Below are 14,392 nucleotides of genomic sequence, written 5' to 3'. Positions count from 1 at the left end.
TTGTCCTGATGAAGACCCCAGCCTAAGGGTTTCAAACTTCCCTAGAACATCAGGGGTCGAAATGTTGACGAACTCCATTTCACCCACATCTGTCCACATTTTGATAATGATCAAAGTGGTTTATTTGTTGTGAGGTTTTTATGAATGTTGACTATCATTTATGTGCTTAGTGTGGCTGAACATGAGAGCCAACACGTTCCGTATTATTTCTAAACAAGTTGGGTCCTATTGACCAGTGTTATATTATTATTGATGTTTCCTGATCCTCATGTATCCTTGCACTAAACCCCCTCCCCCCTTCCCCGGGGCACTGTTTGTTGGTCAAAATTTGAAGAATATTCAACCTACCAATTAAAAGTGTAACGTTTTATACACATATTGTGTTGTGTAGATTCTCGGTGGATTCTATGTGAATAATCAACATTGTAATCCGATATTTTTGAAAGTACATTTGGGGACATTTGTTTAGTGGCCTTTCCTGTATGGAGATGTTATACTCCTTTAAGTGCCCGGTAGGCACCAAAGTACCACTTGTTTCTGCAAAATTGTTTGAAAATCTATAGGACGGATGCTGGATGTCCCAAACGCCTCCCTAGCTCCCTTCCACCACCTTCTGCCTACATGTATATTACAGGAGTCTCTGGCATTTCCGCAGCCATGGGATAGCCAACCCACATCTACTGTTGAAGAGTTTCTTATTTAGGCCCATTGTATGCACATTTGTGTGTTTATCCTGCCAACAAACCCTGCTTTCGGTGCTTGTCGACTAATTAGCCCTGTTTTAAAAGGAGGTAGACATTCGAGCTGTAAAGTGATTACAGTTCGTGAAGCAGGCTCTGTTGTAAATGAACGACTCAGAAGGGGCCTTTCCCATGTACTCCAGAAAAGTTAAATGGTCTCTTCCTTAGGTCGCATGGAGTTTTGAAAGGCATTGTTAAAAGAAAAAAATACTAGCTGTTGTTCTATTTCACCCTATCAATGATGCGGCCAATTAATTTTTTCTTTTCAGATCCACAGGGTAAAGGGATGATAATGTAATCCGCTTGACCTCTGGTGTCTCAAAGGAGATGGGGCGAAGGGGTGGAGGAGGGAGAGAAAGACGGAGCGCCGAGGGAGGAGGGGGCGGTGGGTCATGAATAAAAAAAGACTCATGTTTACAGAACTGATGTTCACAATAATGGCAGTATATGTTTGCATTTATTTAAACCCACGGGTGTGTGAGTGTGTGCAGGGCTGGGGGAAGCAGTGGGAGGTGAGGGGAGGGGTCGGGCGGCATTGATAGCTTTGCACAGCACACCCTAGGTGCTTGATGTCAGCATGAACAACAAGCACAAGCACTGCAGGCACCCGGGAGCAGGGGGAGGCGTGGGCGGCAGAAGGGGGAATAGGGGGGTGGCGAAATTCACTTGCGGGGCGATAATTGCTACCATATGGTGGCGCTCGCTCCCGCAATTAAATAGCCACACGTGCACGCGTTGCCATTGAGGGCAATGGAACACGTGCACGTGTTTAGCTGAAAAGCCAAGGCCAACGCAAAAGGTCTTTTTGCCATGCGCGCTGCGTAGGCGGAACCTAAAAAGCACCCTCGAGGGAACAGCAGGCAGGGAGAGTGATGGGGGTAAGAAATAATACCTCAATCACGTTACGAGCAGCCGACTGGCACTGATTATGTTGAATTAATCTGTGTTTGGACCCTGCTTTATATGAAGGATTGAAAGAGAAGTTTGGCCTGTACTAGCCTATTAATGAAGCTGCAAAGAACAGTGCCATTGTAGCTAACAAATGGTAAACAATGGGCAGGCTCCAAGCCCTTTTTGTAAACAAAAGTGTCTTGCAAGCAAGACGCATGATGTCACAGCCTTGACCCTAAAAATATGAAGCAACATTTTTAAAATAGCATGGTATAATAGCCAATAAACTAGCCTGTGTTACCCTCCCTTGTGGATGAACATGTATAGTCCCCTTCAGCACATGGCTAGGACTATGCACAGTGTGTGTTCAGTTATTCTGTTCACTGGTCATTAGTCAGTGAAGGTCTATACTGTCCAGTGGTGTAGCAAGGGAGGGCGTTCCGCCCCTGTGGGCACAAGTTTTGGGGGTGGCAGCTCCCCCCTCACATGAGTTTGCTGCGGGACGCAAACGCAAGACTCATTGCCAGCACCCCCGCTTGCTGTTCAACGGGCTGCAGAGCTGGAAAAGCAGAGACCGCCATGGACAGCAAAGTGCCTATCTGGGCCACTGATACTGTACATACACTTAATGGGGTCTTTCATAGTTTAACAGGGATGGAAATATAGCACAAACTTCCAAAAGTGAATGCACAAAGTGCTGTTTCTCAGAGGGCATACACAACAGGTATACAAACCTACATAAGACACCACACAGAAAATACACATCAGACACACCAAACAAACACTCGAAACACAGAGAAATAGTGCTCACTAGAAGCACACAAAAAGAAGTGACCCAGCAACCTCCTTTTAACCCATGACCCTAGATTAGGCAGTGACAGGCTCTGTGGTCAAGGATCAAAAGTTGTGATGCATGATTTGAACATGTCACCAGTTTTCAAGGGTGTCTTGCAGTGCCCATGAAGTTGAGTGAATATTGACCAGTCACAAGCTGTATTGGATACAACTTGCCAAATCAAAAATCAAGTGCATGTATCTTGCACGGCAAACATAGATTCATATTTTAATATTATGTGAACTAATTGGTGCTCCCACCATAAGCATGTATTTGCCTGAGCACATTTGCTTGCAATAAGTATTATTAGAGTGAATTGTCATGCATGCAATCATCCTCGAGAGGAAATTTCCCTATTTCAGTACTCTTACAAGCCAATTTTATGTGAGCATCGAAAATAAGTGGAACTCTTTTGTTTAAAACTCGGCATGGTTAAATAGACCAGAGACACTTAGAGGCGCAGTGTTCCTCAAGTCTCTTCAGTGTCTAAGAAACAGCCAGAAGCACCTGCAGGGTAATATTGTAGCTACCTGCGACTAAGTGTACAACTTAAAGTAAAACTAAATGAGGTGATTTACCTAGTGGCTAGGTGGCTCTCTATTAAACTAAGAGACCAGAGTTCTAATTAGGGTATTTCTACTTGTTGTAGGACCCAATGCTTGATCCCCCCCTCAGGACAGTCATGCTCGCATACTGACTCAGGCAAATTCATGGTTTTATTACCCGTTTCACATTCAAACTTTACCAGCCACCCCTAGAAAATGTGTCCTCTTCACAGACTGCTGGTGGTGTTGGAAGTCCTTGTTTTGCTCAGCATGTCACATTTTCCTCATATGACTGAGGAACATAGAAAATGTGTTCTAATCTTAGAATCTGAGGAACATTCCATGACTCTATGAGAAATTCATGACAAAAACTGTTTTTTGTTAAACATGGTTCATCAATCTCCACCAAATGATCAGCATTTTTCGCAGGATAAAATCACCTCACCATAGTTCCTAAAATGAATTAGATGTCACTAACACATGATTTACATTTTGACCAAAATCTGTTAGTATCCTTTGTATTTGTTTCTTTTTGTGACCCCTAAAACTAGGAATTTAGTACAATGTATTTCAATGTGATAAAAATGACAAAACCATATTATCCCCCCAAATATCCAAACAGTTATATTTTTTCTAACATCCCATTCAAGTGATTCCATGAAAAATACCCTTTAACAAACAATTTGTGAATTTCACCACACATTATAAGGGTCTGGTTTACAAAAGCTGCATTATCCAAGAGGGGAAGTCACTCTGAGGCTGTTATTGACTGTGGTGGAGTAGAGCCCTCTACATTTCCTCTGGGCCCTCTGAATCCAGTAGCTGCAATTATCTGGGCAAAGTCGCAGGGCGGGAAGAGGGAGAAACTGGGGATGGACACAAAATTTTAAAAATAAATAAAAATAACTTACCAGCATCCACGCTCCAATCTGGCTCCAATGCTTAGATATGGCTCTGTGCACTGCAGGCACAGGCTCCCAGAATACCCCGCAGCCAATCCTGCTGCTGCATGAAAGCAGTATCAGGATTGGCCTGAGTGCCATAGATTTGCGATCCCAGGTAGACTGGCATCCTGTGCCTGCTCTCTCCAACCCAGCAACGCAGTTGGGGTTGAAGAGAGCTTCAGTGTGCATTACTGTTTGGCCATCATGCACTCCTTAACCAGCCTGTCATCTCTAGCCCCACCCACAAGCCTCAGCTCTGACAGCCAAAATAAAACAATAATGGAAAAGCACTTAATATAATTTTATTTTTCATTTTGTTGGGCTACTGGCAGGGTGGGGCAATGCTCCTCCACCATTGAGGAGGAGCCGCCGGTGTCTGATGCCACCCCAGTAATTAACTACTTTAGACTCCCCTCCCCTTCTTGGATATATTGCTTAATTCATATGTTTTGTTAGATTTAACTGACTGGGTTGCCGATGCACTCAAATAAACAGTGAAACAATTGTTATGTAACAATACAACGATTAGTACAGAAATCAAAGTGACAAAAGTTTTTTTCTCAGAAACTCCAGTGGAAAAGTAGTTCGTTAGAGTCCTTTAATAAGTCAAACAGCCAGCCGACACGTGTTTCATCGCACTTGCGAATCCTCAGGGCTAGATGGCTGTGTCACAATCAGAAGGTCGCACAGCTGGTGATAATTCCGACCCAGCCGGGCCCGTGACCGTCGGTATGCGAGCAGAGCAGACAACAGGGTAATGTTCTCTGTACAGTGTTAGAAGGTTCTGGGACTGTAGTGCCCGGAGATAGCAGAGTCGATGACTCAATGGTCCAAACAGGAACATGGCCCAGAGAGAGAGCGCGCTATGCACCGCTCTCAGCTTAACCAAGCCTTGGGCGTCCTCGAGCTTCAATTGCAGTCGCACCCGACTGAAATATTCAACGTGAATACCCACTGAGAAATTCACTGTTTACAATACTTCACAACCATTGAGTCATCGACTCTGCTATCTCCCGACACTACAGTCCCAGAATCTTCTAACACTGTACAGAGAACATTACCCTGTTGTCTGCTCTGCTCGCATACCGACGGTCACGGGCCCGGCTGGGTCGGAATTATCACCAGCTGTGCGACCTTCTGATTGTGACACAGCCATCTAGCCCTGAGGATTCGCAAGTGCGATGAAACACGTGTCGGCTGGCTGTTTGACTTATTAAAGGACTCCAACGAACTACTCTTCCACTGGAGTTTCTGAGAAAAAAACTTTTGTCACTTTGATTTCTGTACTAATCGTTGTATTGTTACATAACAATTGTTTCACTGTTTATTTGAGTGCATCGGCAACCCAGTCAGTTATTTCATTGGTAGTTTTTCTACTCAATTTGAGTGGTTCTAAGGACTTCCCACTCGCTGGCTTGCACCATATGATAATTGTGTATTCCAACTCTTTGTGCGCATATATAGGCAGTGCACCCAGTAGCTCCACTGACTAAAAGCCTTGAAAGGATCCCCACAGTTTTGTTAGATTTACACCGGGCATCAGCACACCATCTTATTGTGGCAATCAGTCCTGTATACTTCAGTTACAAGCCTGGTAGTTTCTTATTTTTATACATTTCATGTTCCCATCTTCAAACTCATAATGTGTGTATTCTCTTGATTTTAAAGCATTGAATAACTTATCTTGATTTGCACCTTTTGTTTAATTGCAGGTTCTATGCAGCCGAGATTGTTTGTGGATTGCAGTTTCTCCATTCTAAAGGAGTAGTTTACAGGTAATGCATTCTGTTTGATTCCACATAAAGTTTTCATCACAGTTAATATTATCTTTTATTTAAATATTTATTCTTCTTTGTCCCTAAAGGCAATGTTTAGGTGTTAATACAGAGTGTGTTGGAAACAGATAGATTAAAACAAATAGTATGTCCTGCACCTAATTAAAGTAACAGATTGTAAATAAAAAAAAGTGTGATGAATCCTGTGGAAAATATCAAAATTGTATTGATCAAAGATGGAATATGTCATAAATGGGCTTGCTCTTAGACAAAGCAGGATTGGGGAAAAGCATACACCTGTGTAAAGTAGACTATTGCTTAATTCCAAGGAGAGAAATTGCTTTTGCCTAGAATCAGAAGCAGAAGTGGGACTCTTAAAGCCTAGGCCCATTTACACAATTTCTCCAGAGTGGACACGTTTTTCTAGAAGTATGAGCAGTGAAAGGAAAAATCACTGGTTATCATCCCAATACAATGCACCCAATATAGCCACACATTTATCCACTCAACTCTTTGATCTGAGTTTAGTACGTTTTAATAAGTTTACAAACAAATCATTGTAGATCCATCTCAGCATATTTTTATAAAAGTATGAAAAGATCAGAATAAGTTCATATCTCCTTAAGAGATGTACCCTATATAGTACAAAGCCAATGACTAACTCTAAGATTTTGATGCAGACAATCAAGAAAGAGAAATGAAGGTTAAATTGCATCAGATGGTTCTCTTTAACTAGCATGAGCAAAGTAACTGTCCCTGCAGTACCTAAACAAAGGAAACCTAACTAAACTATTTGGGTAAGGGCATATTCATGAACAAATAAGAGAGAACGGTGTCAGTCATCAGAGTCTTCAGTAGAAAACACTCCGACAATGGGTCAAGTTGCATAAAGCCACACTAGCATCAGCATAGGTCTGCTCTCTGCAAAAACCTAGGAGGGACTCTATCCCTCACTAAACACAGTGCATAATATCAACTGCAGTCAAATTTACACTACCATGCGTCTTCTTTGGAAATGTTCACAGGATACAATCTCAGCAGTACCGTGTACTGGCTTATGCTGACGACGTAGCCGTGCTCTCACCAAGGCCAATTATGGCTATGCCTGAAATTGAAAATTTAGCACGACTATATGGATCGGTATCAGGGTATAAATTAAACACCGCTAAGACTCAGATACTTTGTATGAATATTAATTACGATGATTCACGAGTCTCAGCTGTGGTTACTTATTTGGGAGTGCAGATTAGCGCAGGAGCCTCAGCCACGGTAGAGGCTAATTGGCAGAAGCTGACACATGGGGTACGTAAGCAGTTGGATCAGTTAGAATGTTTACATTTGACACTGGTAGGTAGATGCAACGTCTTGAAAATGATTGTATTACCTAAAGTGCTATATCTTTATCGATGCTTACCATTAGAGATTACCTGTGCACTCATTTCACAACTGCAAGCAATCTGTATGAGGTTCATGTGGTCTCAGGGAAAAGAGCGACGGGCTAAGAAATATATGGTGCTGCCCAGGGCAGTGGGTGGCTGGGCAGTCCCTGATTTTCTTTTGTATTATTATGTATGTATGTTGCAGCGAATGAATATCTTATTAACTGGTCAGGGACCTGTGGAGCCAGCATTGCAACCTTCTATATATTGTTTACTTTTAGGGGCTGAAGCTAGGAATCGGCTCTTTATCGATATAGACTGGAATTATTACAAGCGCACAAGGTTCAAGGTGATTGCTGCTGCGTATAAGGTGTGGAAGGCAATAAGGAAGCAATATAATATTGGAAGCGTGTCCATCTATACCCCATTAACTGCACCGATACTGCACCCCAGTATCTGCTGGGATCGCATAGTGATTAACTGGCGCTTAAGAGGCTTAATAACAGTTGGAGATCTCTATAATACAGATGGGCTAAAATCTTTCTCCCAATTGAAGGAACAATATCAGTTGTCTACACCGCACTTTTTTAAGTATCTGCAGCTGCGTGAATATCTTACTAAATTGAATATAGTGAATGTGGCTAATCCTCTTATTGAGGCAAATAAAAAATGCGCACGCATCGGGGCATTGTATAAAATAATTATAGAGGCAATGCCTAATGATTTGGAATCACACCGAATAAAATGGGAAGAAAGATTAAGGAACCCTGAAATACAGTTGGAGCTTTCGATTGAACTGGCTGGCCGCTTATTTATGTCCGCCAACCTGATGACACAACATTATAAAACGTTGTTTTATCTTTATCGTACGCCTGATAAAATTGCAAAGTGGGGGGGAGACCCAGATGGAAAGTGTTTTAGATGTAATACTTTACATGCTGATGTAGTGCATATCTTTTGTACTTGCACAAAATTATTAGAATTGTTCAGACACACAAACGGGTTTCTATCTGAGATTCTGGGTATTCCTATACAACTTTCAACAAGTCAGATTTTGTTGGGTATAGATACAGGTGGATTGCGTACAGATAACGGTAATGAAGTTTGTTATTTGATATTCATTGCATCAGCAGTGCTAAGGCTGTGCATTGCCTCAGCGTGGCTACAAACTGAGGCCCCTTCATTTGATGTGTGGAGGACTCGTTTTCTCTTTATGTACAATATGGAATACAATTTGTATATTTTGAAGGGGAGGCGGAAAAAGGCACTGGGGCAGGCTATATGGGGCGCTGTTAGGGCATATATGGGCATATAAGATTGTGAGGTCAAGCTATCTAGTGTACCTATATGGCTTTTGTTCATTTTTTTTTTTTTTTTCTGTTTTTTTTTCTTTTGCCTTTATTATCATCGAAGGTCAATTTTATATAAACTGATTAGTCATATATTTGCTTGTGACTTGGTAGGATTTTATGTAGGTGACTTTACGCTGGTATTTTGAATTGATCTTGTCAATGCAAGCAATGAATGATATAAGGGAATGGTTAATTGTTTAGCAGCATAAGTTGTCCTCCAGTCTCAAACTTCTTGTATATATCTGTAATCTCTATGATCCGATCCTGCATTGTATAACCCACTATAATTGAATGTTTGGTTATTTCTGTACATGTGGTCTCTATCTAATAAAGAAATTAAATAAAAAAAAAAAAAAGGAAATGTTCACAGCTCTGGCACAACTAGATACTTACAGCACCTGCCCCACCTAGATTAAACACAATCTCGTCTCATCAGTGTTCATTCGTCTCCCAAGAGAACTCCTCTCCTCGCTCGATACTGCGATTTCCTCGGCGACTCCTTCTTCTCATGCTTTGCTATCTACCAAGTAAAAACTCTGTTATTCTGACTAATAAAACTTCTACACACCTGCAGTAGAAACAAAATGAGACAAAACATTCCACAGCAAAGGCTAAATATAGACAAAAAATGAGATTATGACGTGAGCTTGCACAGAAACAAAGAAAATTAAGCTAAGATGAAATAGCACATGACATACTCATTAGGCCGCATTTTAACTGTCAACTTTGACCAGTGCGCTAGATTACAAATATTTGACCATTTATACAAATTACATGCAGCCTCTCATACCCATTAATATAATGCAACAACTACGGAAGATCATTATAATTATATCTTCACATGATTAATTTGGGTTATACGTATAAAGCTATCAAATACTGGTTGCACACATCCTAGTTAAATATCTCACAATAAGACAATTCATGTTAATTTCTCCTGTCATGTTAATATGGAAATTGTCACATGATGTTATTAATCACGTTATAAACATATATATTTCAAATAAAGTACTTTCAGTATACAATACTCCACTCTTTTTATTACCTTAATTATGACTGAGTATATTTGAGTGCCAGCTATGCTTGAGTACGATGCATTCCTACATTGTCTCAGATAGGATCAAGATTACATTTCTTCAGGACTTTAGTTCATTTACTTTTTTATAGTTCAAGAAAATTTTATTTGATAATGACAAGAGAAAAACTAGGTGTCAAAACAAAGTACACTGGAATATAAACTTGAAGACTATGAGGAGAATAAAACAAGCATACAAATGCAAATATTATGAGAAGGTAAATCTGGGTACTGGAGAAAAGAAAAAAGAAAAGGTAAAAGAAAGGCATGTTAAACAGCAAACATAGTAAGCATGAAAACATTCGGAAGGAATAAGAAAATGGTACAATGAAGAAAAAATGGAATGCATCGAGCAATTAAGGAGGTTTGAGGACTTCCTGTTGCAAAGGTGGTGGATGAAACAAACGTTTAGTACATGAGTCCAAATAGAGCGTGACAGGGAGCCATAAGTCCATGCATTTTGCAGCCATACATGCCGGAAAAACATAAGCAGTGTCAAGTCTATGATTATGGCAGACATTAAACCACCACGCCTTGAAGGAAATATTGGAGAAGTCTTTCCAATTGACCATTATTTGTTGGAAAGCAGCAGCCAGTAGTAAGTCAACAATCTGAGGCTTTAGATCAACATTGTCCCAGCAAGGTGAAAGGCTGCCCAGGAAGATGTGTATGTGAGAAAAGGGGACACAAGTATGAAAAATCTAATTAATTTGAGCCCAGACCTGTAACCAAAAACCATGAACAGGAGTACATAAAAATAACATGTGAAACAAAGTAGCTTGTGGTGATGAACAAGACCAACATGTGTGCGGAGTATTTGGAAAGCGTTTGTGAAGGTCGAAGGGAGTAAAAAGAAGTCTGTTGTAAATAAAAAATAAAGTCTGTGTAAGGGTTGCCGCTCTCGAGGATTTACGGATCTTGATCCAGATTTTGTCCCAAAATGAGACTGACCAGGACACAGACAAGTCGTGCTCCCAACATTCCTCCACCTTGGATTTAGGTCTGACAGATTCACCAGTGTGAAGGTATTTGTAGATAGCGGCAGCTTTTGGTGTAGTGCGTAAAAAGGAGTGGAGTGAGGAAAGGAGAGTGGGTGAAGCAGGAGGAGGACAGAGCTGGGATAGCCGATTATAGTTTGTTAGGACTGTGTCCTTAAGCAACTGATAGTTGCGAGCAAAGGAGGTAGGCAAGTCATAAAGAGAGCGAAGAGTAGTGAAAGGTAAGAAAGAGGATTGAGAAAAGAGTTGGGAGATCCACAAGAGACCCCTGCAATGCCATGTTTTCCAAAAGAAGGGTCTGTTACGGATAAGCAGAGCAGTGTTATGCCAGATGGGGGAGGAAAGAAAATCAGCAATGGTTGTGGGAGGGGAATGGGAAGAAGATAGGAGCAGTTTAGTAGTGAATTTATGAATAGGAGTGGAAATAGAAGCGGGTTTGCGAGAGAAGGAAAGATATTCGGCAAAGGAAAAGGGAGAAAGAAGAAGGCGTTCAAATTTAGTCCATAAAGGACAGGGATTGCTAGGGTCTTGTAGCCAAAAGGAGGCTTGTCGCAATTGAAACGCTTTATGGTAAGCAGGAAAGTCAGGGAAGTTAACCCCACCCTCTGACTTAGGACGAATCAGTCGAGCCAAAGACATTTGAGGCTTCTTTTTATTCCAAAGGAAGGACGTTAGAATGGAATTAATCTTTTTGAAAAATTTAGAAGGGATGGGGATTGGAATGTTAGAGAGAGTATAAAGGACAATGGGAGACAGCATCATTTTAATAGTGTCAAGGCGACCCCACCAGGATAGGTAAAGAGGGTGCCATTTGGACGTGAGATCCGCTAACTTTTGGATGCATTTGGACATACAAAGGGAAACAGTATCTGGGATGGTGGGAGTGATATACAACCCAAGGTATTTAATATTGGAGGGCTTCCATGTAAAATTAGATGCGGCAAAATCAGGCTTAAATGTAAATTTTGTCAAGGGTAGGATCTCACATTTATCGTTGTTAAGTTTATATCCAGATATTTGGGAATAGGCGCGCACTTCAGTCAGGAAGGCGGGAATCGAAACAGTGGGATTGGAAACAAAGAGAAGGATGTCATCCGCATATGCGGCTAATTTGATGTGAGAGTCTGATAATTGGAAACCTTGGATGGAGGGATTTTGACGAAGTTTAGAAAGGAAAGGTTCTAAGGCCAAATTAAAGAGAAAGGGAGACAAGGGGCATCCTTGACGAACACCTCTTTTCAAATCAAAAAAAGAGGATATTTGACCATTGGCACAAACCGCTGCACGCGGGTTGGAATAAAGTAATGAAATCAGAGAAATGAAAGTAGGACCAAAACCAAACCAACGGAGGGTATGAAAGAGATAAGTCCATTCAACTCTATCAAACGCTTTTTCAGCGTCCAGGGCAATGGCCGCAAGGGAATGGGGTAGAAGGCGAGATTTAGAGAGAATATTAAAGAGAAGTCTAGTGTTATCAGTAATGAAGCGACTCTTGACAAAACCCGACTGTTCCTCACCCAGAAGATCTGGGAGAAGAAGATCAAGACGTGCCGCGAGAGACTTCGCAAATATTTTATAATCAATATTAACCAAGGAGATTGGCCTGTAATTTTTACAATGTTGAGGATCCTTCCCCTCCTTGGGTATGAGGCAGATATGCGCATCAGAGAAAGAGCCTGAGGAGGAACCCGAGGTGAGGAAAGCGCCAATAAGGGAATTAAGTTTTGGGATGAGAAGTTTTGAAAAGTGAAGAAAAAATTCTACAGTAAAGCCGTCTGGCCAGGGAGCCTTATCTTTTTGGAGAGTCTGAAGTGCCGTGAGCAGTTACCTGTTGGGATATGTCAAGCTCTAAGTGAGAAAGGTCAAGTGGGAAGTGGGCTGGTTTTTGAATATTAGAGAAAAAATGATCGAGGGATTGAGAAGAGGGCTGAGTTTCAGAAGAGTATAGAGTTTTGTAAAAGGTAGAAAACTCAGTAAGAATATCTGTGTCTGTGTGTTTGAGAGTGGAGTTAGCGTCGTAGATTGATTCAATATTCAACTTATTTTGCTTAACTTTTAGATAATTAGCCAATATCTTACCAGCCTTATTTTTGCCCCCATAGAACTTGGCACTTGATTTCAATAGATACAAGGATGCGTCGTCCGTGGATTTTTTGTTAAATTTCATTTTAGCGTTAATCAAGGCAGTTAGACTTTCCTGTGAACGGGAAGTAAAATAAGAATGCTCCAATTTCTTAATATCCAGAAGGACAGCCGTTGTAAAGTTGCGAGCAGCTTTTCGTTTTTTTGCAACAAAGCCAATTATGAAGTCTCTTGCTGCAGCTTTAAAGGCGTCCCAAATGGTGTGCTTGGGGACGGAGGAATTGTCATTGAAGGAGAAAAATTCATCCGAGAAGGCAGTGAAGGAGGTGGTGAATTTAGGGTCTAAGAGAAGAGAGTTATTAAAACGCCAACGTTTAGGGCCAACTGATTTGGGTAAAATATCCAATTGAACTAAAGTGAGGGCATGGTCGGAGAGTAAAATCGGACCAATTTCAGCATGGGTGAGAGTTTGAACAATGTTGTGGGTAACAAAAATGTAGTCAATCCGGGATTGGGAATGATGGCATGGAGAATAAAAAGTAAATTCCTGAAGTTCTGGGTTACATAAACGCCAAGCATCAGTAAGTTTATGCTGGGAGATAGTTTGAGAAAAGGATTTATGTGACTTATTAGGAATGAAGTGTGCCTTGGAATTTCTATCCAAAAAGGGGTCTAGGGGCTGATTGCAGTCTCCTGCTAAAATAAAATTGTCATCAATAAATCTGGTAATGTGCCGGGAAAATGAATGCCAAAAAGTAGGATCACCAGTAGTAGGGGCATAAACATTTAGAAGAGAAATTGGAACATTCTTGATAGAGAGCTTAGCATACGTCCAACGACCATCAACATCCGATTCCTGAGCGAGCAAAGAGTGAGAAAGAGCTTTGTGACAGAGAATGGCCACACCATTACGTTTGCCATCCCCAGGAGAATAGTAAACATCACCCACCCAACTTCTCTTCAGTTTAACAGATTCTTCAGCAGATAAATGAGTTTCTTGTAAAAAAGCAATATCCACATTTAAACGTGCATGGTGAGATAAAATTCTCTGTCGTTTGATTGGAGAATTAATGCCCTTAACATTCCATGTAATTACTTTCAAAGACATATTACATAAGAAAGGAAGAAAATATCAACATGAAGAAAAAAGATGTAAGAAGGACCCAGAGGGGGAGAGAAATCAAAAAGAGTAAGAAAGTCTATAGGAGGCAATACAGTATAAGATTGAAAAGGAGGGTGAGGAATAAGGAAAAAGAGTAAAAAAGTGGTAGTGAAAACCTGTTGAATTAAAAAACAAGAGAAGGTAGTACAAGTAAAAGAGAAAGTGATGGGAAAGAATTTATAGCAGAAGAATTGTCGAAAAACAGAAGAGGAAGACACCTGTGGAACAGGGGAAACCAGTGAAAATGAGAGGAAAAAAGATACAAAAAGGGAAGCGAATACCAGGGAGAAAGGGGAGAACATACTTACAGAGGGCAGAGATGGGGAGGGATGATCACCGGGGAGAGGAGACGAGGAGACGAGGAGAAATGAGTGAGGGGGGAGCGCCAACTAGAGGAGGCAGAACATCCAACGCAAGCGAACCAGCAAGTCGAGGGGAGAACGCAATACAAATTGTAAAACCTGCAAAGAAGAAAAAAAAAGGGAATAATAAGTTTAAAAAGAGAAAGAAACATAACAAAGGTGAATGGTAAAAAAGGATACAAAATACATTAATGAACGTTACATATCCATATAACAGGGACGTAAGAAAATGAACAAGAATCAAAAAAGGAG

The 14,392-nt window shown here is 41.0% G+C and overlaps 1 protein-coding gene across 2 annotated transcripts in view; it reads left to right on the top strand.

The window, feature by feature from the left end:
- Positions 1-14,392, top strand: part of PRKCQ (protein kinase C theta) — a 450,307-nt gene that overhangs the window by 259,781 nt on the left and 176,134 nt on the right. For both annotated transcript variants that reach the window (XM_086918954.1, XM_086918955.1), the window contains one exon: positions 5,668-5,730. In XM_086918954.1, the coding sequence (XP_086775080.1) occupies positions 5,668-5,730 (63 nt within the window). The remainder of the gene's footprint in view (positions 1-5,667; positions 5,731-14,392) is intronic.

This window comes from Lissotriton vulgaris, chromosome 1_1 (assembly GCF_964263255.1).
Source record: "Lissotriton vulgaris chromosome 1_1, aLisVul1.2, whole genome shotgun sequence".
NCBI lineage: Eukaryota > Metazoa > Chordata > Amphibia > Caudata > Salamandridae > Lissotriton > Lissotriton vulgaris.
This window is presented reverse-complemented; position numbering and strand designations above follow the sequence as displayed.